This window comes from Panthera onca, chromosome C1 (assembly GCF_046562875.1).
Source record: "Panthera onca isolate mPanOnc1 chromosome C1, mPanOnc1 haplotype 2, whole genome shotgun sequence".
Taxonomy (NCBI): domain Eukaryota; kingdom Metazoa; phylum Chordata; class Mammalia; order Carnivora; family Felidae; genus Panthera; species Panthera onca.
The window spans coordinates 156,154,031-156,172,117 of record NC_138346.1 but is presented as its reverse complement, the minus strand read 5'-3'; the positions used below and the strand labels follow the sequence as shown (position 1 = coordinate 156,172,117).

General features: G+C 36.6%; 1 protein-coding gene across 3 annotated transcripts in view; it reads left to right on the top strand.

Annotated features, from left to right (window-relative positions):
* The window catches only part of GIPC2 (GIPC PDZ domain containing family member 2), a 191,279-nt gene that overhangs the window by 80,111 nt on the left and 93,081 nt on the right, over positions 1 to 18,087 (top strand). For 2 of the 3 annotated variants that reach the window (XM_060625304.3, XM_060625307.3), the window contains exon 6: positions 508 to 2,499. The exons of the other annotated variant lie outside the window; for it this stretch is intronic. In XM_060625304.3, coding sequence (XP_060481287.2) covers positions 508 to 653 — 146 coding nt within the window. In that variant the 3' untranslated portion in view covers positions 654 to 2,499. Of the gene's footprint in view, positions 1 to 507; positions 2,500 to 18,087 lie in introns of those variants that run through there. 3 annotated transcript variants of the gene reach the window in all.

Here is an 18,087-nt window from a genome sequence, read left to right as displayed (position 1 = left end):
AAAAGTTACCTTGATTCCACAAGTAGATAGATACCTTTCTCCTCTTCTCCGTGGCTTGATTTTCCCATTGCAAATTGTTATCCTTTGTCTTTTTTCTTTTGAGGGGCCGAGAGGACTAGATTCCATTCTAGTTAAGAGTGGGGTACTGGTAGAACTTGTGGCTGTGAAGAGGTGGGGGAGGGATGATGTACTTGGAGTTTCCCAGCAGGGTTAGCCACAGGGTTTTCTTTCAGGAGCTCTTGTCACGCCCATAGGATTAGCAGTGGTTCCTGACTGATGGGCTCCAAGGTGGAGGAGAGGACAGGACAGCTGCAAATCTGGCTGCAGGGGACAGATTGTTTAAAAATATATTTGCTACCTTGATATGATAGAATGTTAATGTTATAACTTGTACTAGAAATATATCTATGCATGTTACATTTAGAAAGTAATTTTCCTGGTGCCATTTTTCTCCAATCTGTGATGCTGTTGCATGTGTCATTAATTTTTAAAAATTGTTTTTGATAGCTACCACAATGTTTGAAGCTGGAAAGGACAAAGGTAATCCAGATGAATTTGCTGTGGCACTTGACGAAACTCTTGGAGACTTTGCGTTCCCAGATGAATTTCTCTTTGATGTTTGGGGAGCCATCGGTGATGTGAAACGAGAATGATTATGATGTGGATGATCCATCTCTGGAGAAATGAACCATTCTTCCTTTTTTGAAATCCCATAAGATCTGTTTTTAGACACTGTTACGGACTCTGGTTTGGTCTTATGTGTATGAAATACCTTCTTTGAAATATAATTTTGGTTTCTGGGTATCTTCTAATGCAGTTTCATATGTGCTATTCTTAAGATAAATTACCTAAAATATCAATTTAAATATTCATTCAAGAGTCTTTTTAAAGTAAGTTTTAGGGAGTATTTCTAGAGAGATGATTTTGCTCCACATTAACCCATGTTTTCTTTTCCACATAGAAGTCATTGATTGCAATAGGTCTGTAGCTCATTTTCAATATCTTAATGCAGTGAAACTAGGATTAGAGTTTGATTTGTCTTGTAGCATCTTCATTTTGTTATACCAGCCTGAGCAGGATATGTTCAGGAAGCGAAGTGTGAATTATGCCACCTATAGGTCTAGAAGCATTGTTTCTTTAATCCACTAAGAGGAGGAAGGTTTCTATAGTCTCTTGATGTCTATAGCCTACTTTCTCTCTTCATAAAACAAGGATTGATTGACTTGCTTTTTGCTTCTTTGTAATTACTTTTTTTAAAAAACTTGTGAAATCTGTTGTGGTATGTGTTTGCTTGTGTGGAAGAAAGGTGGAAAAGGCAGAGTAGAAACCACTTATATTTGATTTTTTTTTTAAAGCAATTCTTTAACCATTATTTCTTTTTCCACTCATACCCACGTTTATGTTACCTTTTATAAGCACTCCAGGGAAGGTTTTTTATAGTCCTTGTGGAACTTTTCTCTTGAAAGATATTTACTCAGAAAATAACTATGTTTGAGAACATTTTTTTGGGTGAAAGAGCAATGCTTTTAAGCCCCCTAAACTTTAGAGGAGATAGCATCAGAAATCGATTTCCCCCGGTGGAAATAAAGGAGGACCAGAGGAATTGAGAAAATATATTAGCCTATTATTTTAGAGTTCTAACATACTTTCTCTAAAACCTTACATTATTGAGAAAATTGAGGGCAAATGACTGTCTTATCACTCTTATTTGACATGTTATAGATGTAGGAGAAATGGAAATGAATGGTTTCAACATAGATCATTTAGTAAGGCAGAGCATGGTGTGACCAAGCATTCTTCTAAAGTGTTGTATGGAAGATGCTGTGTGCTGCCATGGTAATCAGAAATAATAACCCATGAGGGCTGTGTTCCAGGAAATCAGAAGTAGTTCCCTTTTCGTGCTGAGTTAATGCTAAGATAACTATTGATTTCTGGTACAACTTTACCTGGACAGACATCCACTCCTCTTTCACATAAATCTAATGCTATGAAACTGATATTCTTTGTCTCATTAATCTGAGACCTGTACAGAAGCCCGGTTTTACTCATTAATGTGTAACAAAAGTAGGTTATACAATGTAGTTTGTCTTATTGTACTTGCCCATCATTTGAAAATAGGACCCACCTCAGGATGTAATTTGTTGTTACTTGTTCATTGGATTTCTTTTGGAGCTCCCCAAGTATCTATTAATTATTAACACCATCTGTCTTAGAAGGACACACAAAGAAAGAGTTGATATTTTTCTTTTTCTTTTTTTTTTTTTGAGAGCATGTGTGTATGCGTGTGCACAGGGGAGGAGTAGAGGGAGAGAGAGAATCTTTAGCAGGCTCCATGCCCAGTGAGAGCCCAACATGGGGCTCCATTTCAAGATTGTGAGATCATGACCTCAGCTGAAATCAAGAGTTGGGTGCTTAACAAACTGAGCCACCCAGGCACCCCAAGAGTTTGATATTTTTAGAGATGAAAACATTGAAGCCCACGGAAACATTTTAAACAAATTCTTGTCACTAGATGTTAGATCTGAAATGATAAGTCATTATTATGATCGATGTCCGTTTCTCCTTTTTTTGGGGATGCAGGAAGATTGATTCCCTGTGATTTATGGAGTCTCATATTCACAAAGTGGGTTATACTCACCATGATTTTTCTAGAATTTTGATATGTAAGATACCAGGGTCCAGGTACAGCTGTAACTCCACTTGTCTGTTGGCGTTAAATGGCAGTTATTATTTAGGGCTTCAGCTGTGCACAGGTACTTTAATACTAGTAAGTTTTTCCTTGAAATGTCTTTCTCTCTCACCTCTATTGCTAAGCTGATAACAGGGTCAGTTTCTTTGTCATTATGTTCCCTTACATGAAGATATATCTGTTTGTGAACTTGGTGACTTTCGGTAACTCTCTGAACAAAAAGAACAGGGTCTCTTTTTAGATGTCATGGTCTGCAGTTTGGGCTACCTTCCTGCTACAGTGAGACCAATCTTTCCCCAGCCCCCTCACTAAGCATGCTATTTCATTGGTCCCTCTGAACATTTCCAGAAACCTCTGTCATCATCTTTTGTTCTGTAAGGGTTCCCTGCCCGGTGGAGAAGGGTATTTAATTCTTGATTTTCTTCCATGCAAAACAGCATCTTTCAGTGGCTACTAAGAGCACATGTTTTCTTTGTGGCAGAGAATACATGCGATGACTGAACATTGGGCTAGATGGAGCCTCGAACATAGCTTGGTCCTGATCAAGTGTATAAATTCTGATGATTACAAATAGGTACATTTTGGGTTTCTGTGACATTTCATAAATGTAATTATGTGAAACTCTTTAAGAATTCAGTTATAAAAGCAGTAATCAGTTAACCTCTGTTTGGGGCTGCCATATCCAATATTGTAATGTGAACAGATGATTACATAGAGATAATTTTGCCAAATGATTAATTTGCTATATTTCCTCCTATAACTTTAACAAATAGACATTTTCTAAGTACAGCACGTTTTCTTTAGGTCCATGTTATTGCTAGACCTTCATCAAGTTGAGAGAGAGCCTTCCTGGCATTCTTCAGTTACCATTGCCTATCTGGCAGAGTGGCAAAATAAATTCCATCTGCAAATAGTTTTCAAAATAATGGTTCTTCTAAACAGAGCATAGTTATCCGCCATATGAAAGTTGGATCATATAATGACCCTCTCACCCTCTGATACCTCTAAAAATATATGGGTACTAATAGCATTGCTATTATTCTGGTGGAAGTAATAGGTTAGAAGGACAGTGGGGGTTTTACCCAAGCTAGAAGTGAATAAAGAGATAGGAGATGTTGTTCAGCTTATAGTGCCAAGAATTAGTGCTCTGGGTAAAATGCACATTTATTATCTTCTTGACACTGATTGAAAGGGACATCAGAGTAATTACAAGTCCTAACACATATCATGGTTATAAAATGTTTCTAAGATTGTGAAGTGTACAAATGGCACAGCCTGTCCCTACCTATTACTTGAAAACTAGTTCTAAGAAATGACTCTAGGTTATTATCTGCCAGGAGGATTGAAAGTTGAATATGACATCTTGAATTTCAGACATTAAGCCTCTGTAAAACTTCAGTATAGCCATAGATATTTTTTAAAGCAGTAACAAAAAGAAATTTAAAAGATTTTCTGGTAGATTGTTTTAAGTATACATCTTATATTTTGAACTGTTTGTGCTGTGCAGTAAGTAGTATTGACTATATATAGGTAAAATATTCTACAGTTTTGGAAAAAGGAAAGCTTTTCTCTTTTATAAAAATCATAACATTCTTTAAAATGTTTTTTTGAGATTGAATTTTGGGAATCTGTTATGTGAAATCGTAACGTATTTTGATATTGTTTAAAAATGTGTTTACTGTATTTCTACTCATAGATGTATAAATGTTCATGCACTGATCAAAGTAAATTATTGTAAAGCTATAATTTATAATCTTTCTTATATTTAAAATATGACTCCTTAAAATAAACTTTTCATGAAAAAATGTTTTTATCATAAAAATTTGGGGTTTTATTTATTTTATTTTATTTTTAACGTTTATTTATTTTTGAGACAGAGAGAGGCAGAGCATGAATGGGGGAGGGTCAGAGAGAGGGAGACACAGAATCTGAAACAGGCTCCAGGCTCTGAGCTGTCAGCACAGAGCCTGACGCGGGGCTCGAACTCACGGACTGTGAGATCATGACCTGAGCCGAAGTCGGCCGCCCAACCAACTGAGCCACCCAGGTGCCCCCAAAATTTGGGGTTTTAAATGTTAGGCTTTTTGTTTAAATGATTCAGGGGATAACACGTGTAATTGTTTAGGTCTTTATGTTTTTAATACATCATTGGTATTTTTTTTTCTCAGTGTATTTTTTCCTCAATGAAAATCCCAAAATTATGTAGTTTGGTTCAGTAAAAATACAAGAGATATGCACCGCTGGGGTACTCTAAGATAAAATAGTCATAATCTTTTTCTGTTTATTAGATGGAGGTTTACCCAGGGTGACATTTCCTTATTCAACCAATTTTATGGCAGTAGTTTCCAAACAATAGTGTAAGTAGAAGAAATATCAGCTTATAACTCTTAGGTAGTTATGCCTTTTGGATTCATTATCTCCTTGATGCAGTTTGAAGGCCCTATCAGAGCTGTTAGAAATCCTTAAAAATATGCTAATTTCATATGTTTGGGGTGGAGTCCAGGATTCTGCATTTTGACCCATTCTCCAGATGGTTGTTCCAATGGAAGTGAATCATGGACCTTTACTTTGAAGTCTCTGAGGGTCATGGACTAGCATTGGGTAGGAATGATAGATACGACTTCAAGAACTTACCATCTGTCAAGGTAAGCAGAGACCTAAAAGAGCTCTCAAATACAATAGGTAAGTGCTAAAATGGATATAAAATAGTATGGGAAGAAGCTGTAGATGACAGTAAGATTTCTTTTAATTTCACCAAGTGGGTGATTTTCTAAATGTAACTTGGTATGCCAGAAGAATTTGTTCTTGGAGAAGGAGACTTCCCAATTGGTGCACTATGGATTAACCCATGTGATAGTTTCGTCTCAGTTTACATGCAGTATTTGATACTTCCCATTGATACAAATAATATTGGCTATTTATCTTTCTCTTACTAGGTATTTTATTCTCTTCTAGTTTTGTAGATGAGGATCCTCCTAGTGGTTTTTAGAGTGGAATTGACATGCATGATAAGATTGATCTCAATGGAAATAACTTCAGTGGATACTGTAGTTTTAATTATGGAGAAGCTAAGCTTCTAAAAATGCTACTTGAACTCTTGTGTAGATTTTTCTCTTAGTGAGGTTCCTTCATGTAGGGGGTAGAGTGAATATGATTCATGGTTCATTATCTTCTTATGTGTCACCCAAAAATATGTTGACATAATATTTATGATTAAAAAAAATTGTAGATCCAGTGAGTTTAATTTAGCTTTGAAAAAGTTTCTCTAGGGGCTCTAGATGGCTCAGTCAGTTAAGCGTCTGGCTCTTGAGTTTTTGGTTCAGGTCATGATCTCATGGTTCATGAGTTTGAGCCCTGCATCAGGCTCTGAGCTGACAGTGTGGAGCCTGCTTGGGATTATTTGTCTCCCTCTCTCTCTGCCTCTTCTCTGCTCATGTTTGCTCATGCTCTCTCTCAAAAATAAACATAAAAAAAAAGTTCCTCTAAGTTTGAATTCTTACCCACTTTTCCAGGTGAGTTGTTATAAAAATAGTTTGATTTTATTTTTATAGGTTTCCAGCGTAGGATAGGTTAGGTGTGGGAAATGAAAATGGGAACATTGCAGCCATGTTCTTGTAATGTTCTTCCCTCCTCTCCACTGCGCATCCCTTCCTGGCTTCTTCTTTACCCACCCTCTATCCATGGGGGGTTCCTCAGGCCCAGACCTGGGTTCTGTCCCCTTTTCTACCCTCTTCTTGGAAGACTCATCTATTCCCATGGCTTTCAGCATTTTTACAGTTACAACTCCTAGATATATATCTTAACATTTTGGATTGCTCTTCTGCGATTTATATTCAGATATCAGCTGCTTTCTTGACCTCTCCACTTGTGTGTCAGAACTTTAACGTGTTCAGGATGAAGCTAATTTTAAAGTCTTATTTTCCTTAATTTTCTCTGACAGGAAGTGGCATCATAATTCGCTTCATTGTTTCTTTCTTCACCTACTGTACCTAATTCATCTGTCTCCCAAATGTCTACTTCTTTCTAGTTTCACTGTCCCCTGTTTCATCCATGCCTCATTTCCATCTGGGCTGCTGCTTCAGGCTCTGCATGGCTCTTCCATCTTCCATTCTTGCCTTCCTCCAGTTTAGGTTTTACCTAGTAATGGGAGTGCTCTGAAAACATTGATTACAGGACATAAGTGTTCAGCTTTCTTGAAAGTGAAGATGTCAGGGTCTTAATGTTTTTCTTCTCTGGAAGGGCTTGATCTTATGCTCATTTTTGTCTTTGAGGGAAGGGGCACTGGTTTTTGGATGATTCAGCTTCTACTAAAGGGCACACAGAGGCTAAAGGCTATGGGGGTGTATGTGTGTGAGTGTGTTGGGGAAGGTGGTGGGAGAAAGGTCCAAACAGGAAGATTGTGCCTTGTTTTCCTGCAGACTTGTTATAGCTAGATGGAGTGTTAGATCAACAGGGGCGAGAACCTTCCAAAGATTCCTGCTGTCTCCTCATTGCAGAGGCAGTAAGACTCCCAGTCAGGGGTGATGTTTGAGCACCCAGGACCCTTGTCGAAGCCTGAGTCATTGAGCAGAGCCCAGCAGCTTTCATAGAACCAGCACTTCCCGTCTCGTTTGTTTCTCTCATCAGTGTTTGGTGAGGACTTTTTTGTATGCAGTTTTGCCTACTGTTGTCTAGCAGGAGGGCTGTCACATCAGCTCAGACCTCTGGCTTATTCCTGTGTGTTCCCTGCTCTAGGCTCTTTTTTTTTCGTTTGGTAATGATGTGACCCACATATAAACCTGAGAAGAGAGAGATGGTCCCTTGGATACGCCTAGAGGAATGGTGGGGAAAGCCTTTGCTTTTGTACCAGCACAAGACTTTTCATAGGGACATGGGCAAATGACCCTTTCTGCTACATGTTAATGGGATCACACCACCCTCCTTCAGGCTCTTTACAGCGGCCTCCAGAGCCCTCCCACCTCATCGCCACACTTCCTCCAAGTGTGTGTTCTGGTTACACGGAACTTTTTTTCACTTTTCACTTTTCACCAAGCACTTCCTTTCTTAGAGCTATTTCACTTTGTTTTCTCTTCCCTGAGTACTGTTCCTCCTATTTGCATGACCGTGTCCTTGTCATCCTTCAGTAGTTAATTTAAATGGCATTTCTTTGGGGATGACGTTTTTGACCTTCTTCCTCCCTTTATTCTCTGTATTCTTGATTTCAGCCCTTGTTTGTTTTCACCCTAACACATCAGTATTTTAAATTGTTTCATTTTTCTTCTATATTCCCCACTTGAATATCAGTTTCTTGGCGGTGGGATTGTTTTTATCTCTTACTGTTCTATCCCCAGCACTTGGCATGGAGCCTGGTATGTATTAAACACTAACAAAATAATTACTAATAAGGAACTTCAAATGTTAATTGAGTGCCCACTGTGTTCTTAGTTGTTGGAAGTAGATCAATTCACCTAATCCTCAGCAAACCCCTGAGGAAGGCAATGATCATCTTCACTTTAAAGGTGAAGAAACAGGTCCAGAGAAATTAAATACCTTGCTCTAAGGCACATGTTTGGTTAGTGGCAGACAGGATTTGAACCCAGTTTTAAGTCCTGACTCTCTCTCAACTTGATCCTGTTAATACTTTACCAGAGCAATGTTCTCACTCACTCAACTGAGGAAAGCTGTAGAGGGGATTAAACCCAGAGAACAAGGCTATAGGCTCACTTGGCTGCTGTCATCAGTCTGAGTAGGGAACAGCTACTCTGAGGGCAAGCCAAGAAGCGGACTTAAATGGCTAAGTGATGGATTTTATGTTACAAACCGTACGCTAAAGGATTTTTAGTGATTCTTTAGAGTAAAAAAAATTGTGACTGGCAATAGTTAAGTCTAGATTAAAAACAAACAAAACAAACATTGTAGTCACTGGCATAATAAATTCTTGCTGGTGTAACTAAAGGAAAAAAAAAAAAAGATTAAGAAAGTTCCTGACCATATCTTGGAGAATGAAGACTGGCTTTGAAATCCTTCAAATCTGGTTAAAGTGATTTTATGGTTTAATTGTTTTGATTTGAGTTGTGGGTATTTTGCTTCTGGAGTCATTACTGTTTATGTTTCAGAAAACTAAGGGGTGAGTGCTGTGTTCTTTAGTTTTTTTTTTTTTTTTAAATCATTGTTTCACAAATTTTTTAAAAGCAGCTTATCACCAAATGCTTTGTGTACCATTTACTGTTTGAAAATGTCATTAGCATTTGAGGTTTCATGGAGCATGGAATATCACCATTAACCATTTTTAAGACTAAGATACTTGAATTCTGAGACATGAATTGAGAAGTTATGTTGCTCAGAAGCCCATTTCTAGACAAAAATTTTAATTTGTGGGTCAAAGAGGTGAGTTTATAGAGATGATTATAAATTTCCTGAATATATTCCCTGCTCAGTTTTCTATACATAAGAGTGGTCAGTTTCAACATATGAGTTGATGAATAGGGAATATTTGTGAGGCTTCCCTCAATATTAAACCCAAAGTAAGACTGTAACTGTGGTAATGAAAAAAATGAAGTCAATCATATGTCTTTCCAGAGATCAAATATTCATTTGTAATTTGGACAGGTTTATTGAATTCCTAGTTAAAGGAGGTCCAGGGAAATTCTGAAGAAGGTATATTGACTTAAATAGAATTAAGTGGCATTTTCAGGACTGATCATTCTAAAATTCTATGGATTGTGTCTGTGACTCTTATTTTTGAGTTTTTTGATAAACACAGTTAATCACCTTGGTATAATGTTTTAAAATAATTAGTTTCCAGAAAGTTTCTTCCAGGTGATCTAGTGCTTAGAAGGAGACCGCCCAGCTCTCTACCACCTTGTCACCTGACAAAGGGAATTCACTAGGCAATTTAAAAAATTTACATTTTCTGACCAGTAGGTGGCACTGCCTGCCCTCGGGACTACCTCAAGTCTATCTGTCTCTTATGCAACTAACCTTCCATACCAACTTAGCTGTTTTGTATTCTTCTTGTATCTGTTCTGACTTGTCCAGCCTGACTTTTGAGGTCATTTGTGATTTCACTAAGGATAGCTTTTTGACAGTGCAAGTGTCTTTGATACCTGGACAGTTTCTTCTCAGAATCTGGGGGATTATATCTTCTGGTCTGGGAGAGTGTTCAGAGTGAATGACTAATTCTGCAAAACCAACCAAGGCTCCTTGAGATCTGAGAGGCGAATAAATGACTGAGCACTGAAGTACTGTAGGAGGTGATTATGGTTAATATCCTGTGAAAGTTATAGATGGCTTCATACCAAGCATAAAATTAAATAGGTACATTAAAAACTTTAAAACCTTATTCATGACTTCAAAACTTTTAAATAAGTTTTAAGCAAATAGTTAATTGTGAATTTGTTCTTTCCTTGAATAAATCAAGTTGAGCTTCTTTATATTTAGTAATTAATATTGTGTGATAATTCACATCATGAAAAAAACCATGGAGATAGAATTCTGGCCAGACATTGATTTCATATGTTACTGTTTCGACGACTGTCATTTGAACTAACTTTTCTTCTCTCTAATGTTTTTTTACATTTAAGTAATTTGCCAATACTTCTGAGTTATAATATCTTGTACTTATAGGATATTTCCCCTTATTAAATGTATATCAGATCTATTACCAACTGATGTTATTCAGGACCCATTAGCTATAGCTAAATGACATTTGTTAGAAATAAGAGTTTTAAAAGTTGGGATTGTAATAATTTCCTATAATTATAATTGAACTGCTTCCTTATAGGCATACTTGTCAATTCAGGTCCAGGGTCTATATGCATGATTTCCTGCTGCTGTATGGAGTATACTAGCCCATGAAAGAAGCAACTGAATCACAAATCAACACCCTCAATTAAAAGTATTTTATCTAGGCTTTATAACTGGTCATAGGGAATAGCAGATATGTAAAAGCAAAGGTGAAGTTGGAAGGAATCAGTGGCTTCTAGAGAATTTCTCTTTATTAGACCTCCTGAAAAGCCCTGTTGTAAGCATTGGTCTTATGTTAAATGTCCAAATTCTTCATGTTGCGTTGATAGTAAGGATTTCATAATCTCTGGAATTTAGTAATTCCAGGAAAAGCGTGGACAATTAGATGGTGAATGTCAGCCATTAGTCTATTGTTGGATTCCTTAATCTAGCTGATTTGTGGCTCATTTTTGCACTTATGTTTGTTTCCTCTGTCCACAGTGTGTTTTATTAAGTATGGCATGTTCCACATGGTTGGAACCAAATATCCAAACCAAATGTTAGACTTGGATTTCACTAGCCTGTGAAAGACCATGTCTCTGATTGACACTTGCAGGAGTCTGTCTATGTACCTCATTTTCTGCAGATCTGGAGGATTTTGGTTCATTTCTTCAAGGGCACAAACAGTCTGCACTTTGAGCTTCAGTCTCCATTGTCCTGGAGAGTGTGCGCCTCTCCTGATCGATGACCTGGGACCTCTCATTGTCTCTGGGTCTCTGTAAGTTGAATTTTATATAAAACCTGGATGCATTTCAAGGACAAGAGATGCAAAACAAACTTCCATGCTGTTCTGCCATCTTGGCCCCCTCCCCTGAATTTTATATAAAATCATCCTATTCGTCAGGATTCAGTTACAGAGAACACAATCTGCTGTACTGTTATAAGCGGAAAATAATGCAATCTAGGTTACCAAATAGGCCCCAGAATTGTTAGCACTCCAGAGAAGCCTCTAAGCTGAGGGAGGTAGACACAAGGATGGATTCCCAAAGTCTTGCTGCCCAACTGGGTTGCTAATGGAGCTGCTGCCATGGTCAGGAAGCTGTTCTGCTAAATCTTTTTTAAAAAAATTCTTTTTAATGTTTATTTTTGAGAGAGAGAGAGAGAGTGAGTATGGGGAGGGGGAGGGGACAGAGAGAGGGAGACACAGAATCTGAAGCAGGCTCCAGGCTCTGAGCTGTCAGTACAGAGCCTGATGTGGGGCTTGAACTCAGGAGCTGTGAGAACCTGAGCCAAAGTCGGACACTTAACTGACTGAGCCACCCAGGCACCCCGTTTCTACTAAATCTTTAGCAGCTCTGGAGCCATATCACTTCTGCTGTATCTGCCTTCTGAATTGAAATCTTGAGTGCACATGAATGGCAGAACTTAAATCCTATCCAGAATCTGTAGCTGCAAAAGACCCTGAGGTAAAGTTTTTTTGTCCACTCTAGTATCAGAAGGATAACGCAGCAAGATTGGAATAGATGTTGAGCAAGCCAATCCAAAATATTTGCTACTACCAATAGTCTATATTTAAGTCAGACTTATTTTTAAGCAGCCCAGCTTACTTCCCTAATTGGGAAAAACCAGCCAGCCTTTTTTGGCATGTAAGCAGACAGCCAGAACATATTTATATAGATTGGTAAACTATTTTTTAAAATTCATGCTGTCTTTTAAAAATAAAATCGGTGGAGCACCTGGGTGGCTCAATCAGTTGAGTGTCTGACTCTTGATTTTGGCTCAGGTCATCATTCCAGGGTCATGGGATCAGGTTCCATGCTGAGTGTGGAGCCTGCTTAAGATTCTCTCTCTCCTTCTGCACCAAGCCCCCCCCCCCCCCCCCCCCCCCAGCTCATGTGCTCACTCGTGCTCTCTCTGTCTCTCAAATAAGATAAAATAAAGTAAAATCAAATCAAATCACTGGCTAACATATTTTGTTGAAGCTTGTGTGAAAGTTGGTGAAATGGGCATAGGATAAAACAGTACCACCCTGCAGATCCCATTGCCTTGAGACAAAACAATCTACATTAGAAGATTTTATTCTTGAAAATAAAAAAGTAAAAGCTTTATAGATTAATTGTTGAGTTGTGTGGTATGAGAACTTGTTGGTGCATTCTTTTCTCTGAATTTCTGCAAGGCTGCTGATTAGTTTTGGGCTCAGTGGGCAATCATCCGCTGTAATTTTCTTTCATTTGTATTTTGCTTTCTCTACTGGGTGAATGTTCCAACTTTCTTTTCCTTTAAAAAAAAAATCCTTTGTTCCTACACAAATGGTGGTTTGCTTGAAAGAATTTTATTAGGTTTACTTCATTATTATAGAGTGTCTCAGTGCAAAGGATATAAGACAAATCATATTAAGGAACTGATAGACTGTTAATTGATCTAAATGAACAAATGACCTTTTTTGCCTCTTATCTATGCTGAAGCATCTTTTCAATGGATTACATATTACTTTCCAAATTGGATTTTATAAGTAATGCTAAATGGTAGTGATTTTTTCCTTTATTTGTGCTAAGAACTGATCTAAGTGAACACTTATTCTCCTTTAATTATTTTAGTCACTGACTCTTAATTCCATCCCTGATTGGTTGGTTGTTAAGGCACTACCCTAGTTTAGACATTTTCATCATAAGTGTTTTCATTTTTGTTTTAAAAAATTGTAGATAATTAATGTTTTAAATGTTCTGTACACTGAGAAATTAATGCTGCTGGAAGTCTCTTGGCTCTAAGATATAAAGGTGAGTGAAAATATCATTGTTATATCTTTTAATGTGCTACAAACAAGCCCTGCACTTAGAATTTCATTTTGGCTAGAAAATGTTATAGAATGTATAACATCTTCAGTTTTTGCAAAAGTCTGGGATTTTCTAAGCCTGTCCTTCTTGCAGCATAGTGGTAAAGTCTTTTGTATCTAATTACATCAGATTCTTTTTCCTTCTTTTCCAGTTCAGATTATTTCATCATCTGCAACAGAGAGAAGTAGTTAATGCATGTAAACATATCAAATTAAGTCATACATTAAAAAATGGTAGAGAAAAATGGCTCATAATTGGAGATGATACTGCATAATGAAATATTACATAAGGAAATGGAAGTCATATAGACTTGGGTGCTAGACTAGCTCCACTTACAGGTTAGATAAATTACTTCTCCGGCATTCCGTTTCTTCATGTCTTAAATGGGGAATAATAATATTTACTTGTCGTGAGGTCCTTGCAAGGATTACATAGATAATATACCTAAAACACTTAACATATTATTTGGAACATAGTAAGTATTTAGTAAGTTTATTGTTGTTGGTACACATCCAGAGTTTTCACACGCTGGTAGAGAGGTTCCTGAATATGATAGGAGCTAGGTAGAAGTGCCTGATCTGCTTTCTCCTACCTCCCCATTTCAATAATCTTGAAGGATGTTGACAACTGTAATATTCAGCAACAATCTGCCCTACTTGAGAAGGAATTTATGCCATATGTAAAATACGTAATTTTCTGGAAAAAAATTACCCAAATTGATTCAATGTGAGTAGAAAACCTGAATAGTTCAATCACCATGGAGGAATTAATTCCCTTCATCTACTGAATGACTCTGTGCAGACAGAAAATGTGAGTTTTTTATTTTTGGAAAAAGATAATTTCTATTTTATAGTAACTATTATAGAGCATTGAGACATGCTGAAATTCTATCCATTACTTTACGAGTGTCACATAGTGCTGCTGTACAACTTAAGATTTGAATACTTGAACAGAGATTTGGATAAAAACATCATCTTGATGGGATATCATTGAAATACTGTATTCAAAATGCATGAATGACATGAGAAAATGTATAATGTTCATTTAGAAAGGAGGGCTTGTAACTTTATATTCAGCAGGATCCATTTTGTTAATAACGTATTTTTCTCTTTTAAGTATTTATTTTAATGCCAGTTGGTTAAAATACAGTGTTATATTACTTTCAGGTATACAATATAGTGATTCAACAATTCCATACATCACCCAGTGCTCATCATGAAGAATGCATTCCTTAATCTCCATCACCTATTTAGCCCAGCCCCTCATGCCCCTTACCCCATTCTGGTAATCATCAATTTGTTTTCTATAGTTAAGAGTGCTTCTTGGTTTGCCTCTCTCTTTTATTCCCCCTTTGTTCATTTATTTTGTTAAATTCCACACATCAGTGAGATTGTATAGTATTTATTTTTCTCTGACTGACTTATTTTGGGTAACATAATGCTCGGTAGCACCATCCATGTTGCAAATGGCAGGATTTCATTCTTTTTTATGGCTGGATAGTATTCCATTTTATAAATATACCACATCTTCTTTATCCATTCATCAATTGATGGAAACTTGGGTTGCTCCCATATCTTGGCTATTGTAAATAATGCTGCTATAAACACAAGGATGCATGTATCCTTTTGAATTAGTGATTTTTGTATTCTTTGGGTAAATACCCAGTAGTGCAATTCCTGGATCATAGGGTAGTTCTATTTTTGAAGAACCTCTACACTGTTTTTCATAGTGGCTGCACAGTTTGGATTCCCACCAATAGTGCAGTTGGGTTCCTTTTTCTTCATCCTCGCCAGCACCTGTTGTTTATTGTCATTAATTTTAGCCATTCTGACAGGTGTGAAGTGATATTGTAGTTTTGATATGTATTTCCCTAATGATCAGTGATGGATTAATCTTTGGAAAAATGTTTATTCATGTCTTCTGCCCGTTTTTAAATTGGATTATTCATTTTGGGGTGTGAGTTTTGGAAGTTTTTTATACATTTTGGACACCAACTCTTTTCAGATACATCATTTGCAAATATCTTCTATTTCCTAGGTGGCCTTTTAGTTTTGTTGATTGTTTACTTCGCTGTGCAGAATTTTTTATTTTGATGTATTCCCAACAGTTTATTTTTGCTTTTTTTTTCCCTTGCCTTAAGAGACATATCTAGAAAAAAGTTGCTATGGAGTTAAAAAAATATATATAAAAGGCAGTAATATAAATACTAACAATAGTAAAATCTAAGTAGTACAATTGTGGGTGACTTTGTTCTTTCTTGTACCTTTGTTTTCCAAATCTCAACAATGATTATGCATTATTTCCATACTCAGAAAAGGAACACTATTCAAAATGGAGACAGTGGCTGTATCAAAATATAGTCATGAAGGATATGATAAAACTTACAATATTAAAAAAAAAGATTTAGACAATTTCACATGGCTAACTTTGTCTTTAGACAGATTTGGGAAGTTTCTCCTTTTAATTTTTTCTTCATTTTCTAACTAGTCCCTTCCCTTCCCTTAAAAAATTAAAATGAATTTTTTAAGCAAATTATCTGTGGACGATACTGTGGAGGAACTGAATTTGGGATATAACAATTTTCTCTAGGTGATGAATGGGCTTTCTGTTTTAATTTTTTGGTCTGTTTCCCATAATGTGACAAAAATGGAAGAAGCCTCGTTTATTGAAAATTCAAAAGCAGATAACTTCTATTGAAAGTTTAAGGTATGAACCCCAATTCAATAAATTAGAAAATACTGCTAGACATTTAAAAATGACTTAATATAGCAAACAGGAAAATTCTATATGTAACTTGGATTTTGTTTCTGAGCTAATGAACTGAATTTTAAGCTACAGAGGCTTGCCCAAAGTAGACACACAAATAGTACATGAAAAAAATTGTTTTAAAGCTTTATTAATTTATCTTCCACTTACCTTATGCTCTAAAGAGATTTCATCTGTAAGAATTCTAGAGTATTGTCCTTTTTGTTCTTAGAATTAACTGATAATATCCTCTTTACTACATAAGATAGTTGTAAATTTCTCAATATTCTAACTTTAAAAATCTATATTACTTGAATTTCAAAACTGTTTGGTATTACAAGGATTATTTGAAGGTTCTATTAGGAATTTTTGGATAATATTGGTCACATATATTAATTGCTATTAAGAAATATATTAATTTTAGGTTTTACTTTGTTGAGAGGAAATAAAACTTAATGTTTAATACTTAAATGTAACAATAATAAAATATTCAAATTGTGAAGATACTGTGAAGGGGAAAATCACTTGAAATTTTAATATCCAAAGATAAACATTGTTAATATTTTATTGTGCATAATGCCAGGAGTGTTCCTGTTTGTTTACTTATGTATTTTAACAAATTGTGATCGTGCTCAATATGGTGCTTTAGATCTTGACTTTTTCATTTAACAGTATAGGTGTTTCTAATGTCACAGATGTTTTTCCACAACATGATTTTGCTCATTAAATATTATTCCCTCTGATATCATAATTTATATACACTGAAAATTGAGGTTTTTAAAATAGCTTGCCAGTATTGTAAATAACATGGTGATACAATTTTTCTTTTTTCCGTTAAAGGAATACAAAATCACTTAAAGACATACAAATATAAAAAAAATCTATCAATTTATTAGAAGAATGATTTTTAAATTACTTTCCTTAAAAATCTTCAGGTATAAAACAGAAAACCTGATTTTTGTATTTATTTTTATAAATTTATAGACTGAAGGAAGATATATGAGAGAACTAATTCTAAGGTATATTTGAGAAATTATAAAAAGGCCTACTAGAAAGAATAATGGGGTAAGCAGACTTCTAAGATGGTCCCCCCCCATTGGTATTTGTGTCCTTGTATAATTTTCTCCCCTTGAGTGTGGGGTGGACTTAATGACTTCGTTCTAAGCAATGGCTATGGCAAAGGTGTGGGGTGTTACTTCTATGATTCAGTTACAAAATGTTGTGACTTCCATCTTGCTACAAGATCCTCTTTGTTGTCTTGGCCTGCATACTTTGATAAAATAGCTGCTCCGTTGGAGAGGCACATGTGGCAAGGAAATGACAGAAATTTGTGGCCAGCAGCCAGCAAGATATTGAGATTTTTATTTTTAGTCCCAACACCCTGTGAGGAACAACTGCCCACAAACACTGAATGAATTTGGGAAGTTGATCCTTCCCCAGTTGAATCTTCAGATGAGACTGTAAATCCTGGCCAACTTCTTGACTGAGGGACAATGAATCACAGGATCCAGATAAGCTGTGCCCAGACTCATGAATTCTAGAAACTGTGAGATAATTGTGCATTATTACAAATTGCTTAGTTTTGGTGTATATTGTTACATTGCATTAGAAAGTAATACAGAATTTAATTAGAAGGGACAAGAAGAAATTCAAAGATCAAGGGAGGGGGCAAGATGGTGGAGCAACATGGAAGCTTTTTGTGTCTCTTTCTTCCCTGAAGTTTAGCTAGGTCAACACCAAACCATCTTGCACACCTAGAAAATTGATCTGAGGATTAACTCAACAATTGGCATAATGTGAACCAAAGAACTTGGCAGCTATGCAGTGCACAAAGAGGTGAACTGAGGGGGAGAGAAGCCACGGAGGGTAGGGATCTGTTTTTTGCTTGCAGAGAGAGGACAGAGATGGGGGAGAGTACAGAAAAAGCACTCCCCCCCCCCCCCCCACACACACACCGGAAAGCAGCTGGAGAGAAAGAGAAAGAGTGGAAACACCCATAAGGGACTGAACAAGAAAGGGAGAAAGGAGGTTTGGATACCATTAAGATCAATGAACAGGGGAGCACAGAGTCTGCAACTCTGTAGTTCGATACCTGGCAGAGCTCTGGTGGGAAGG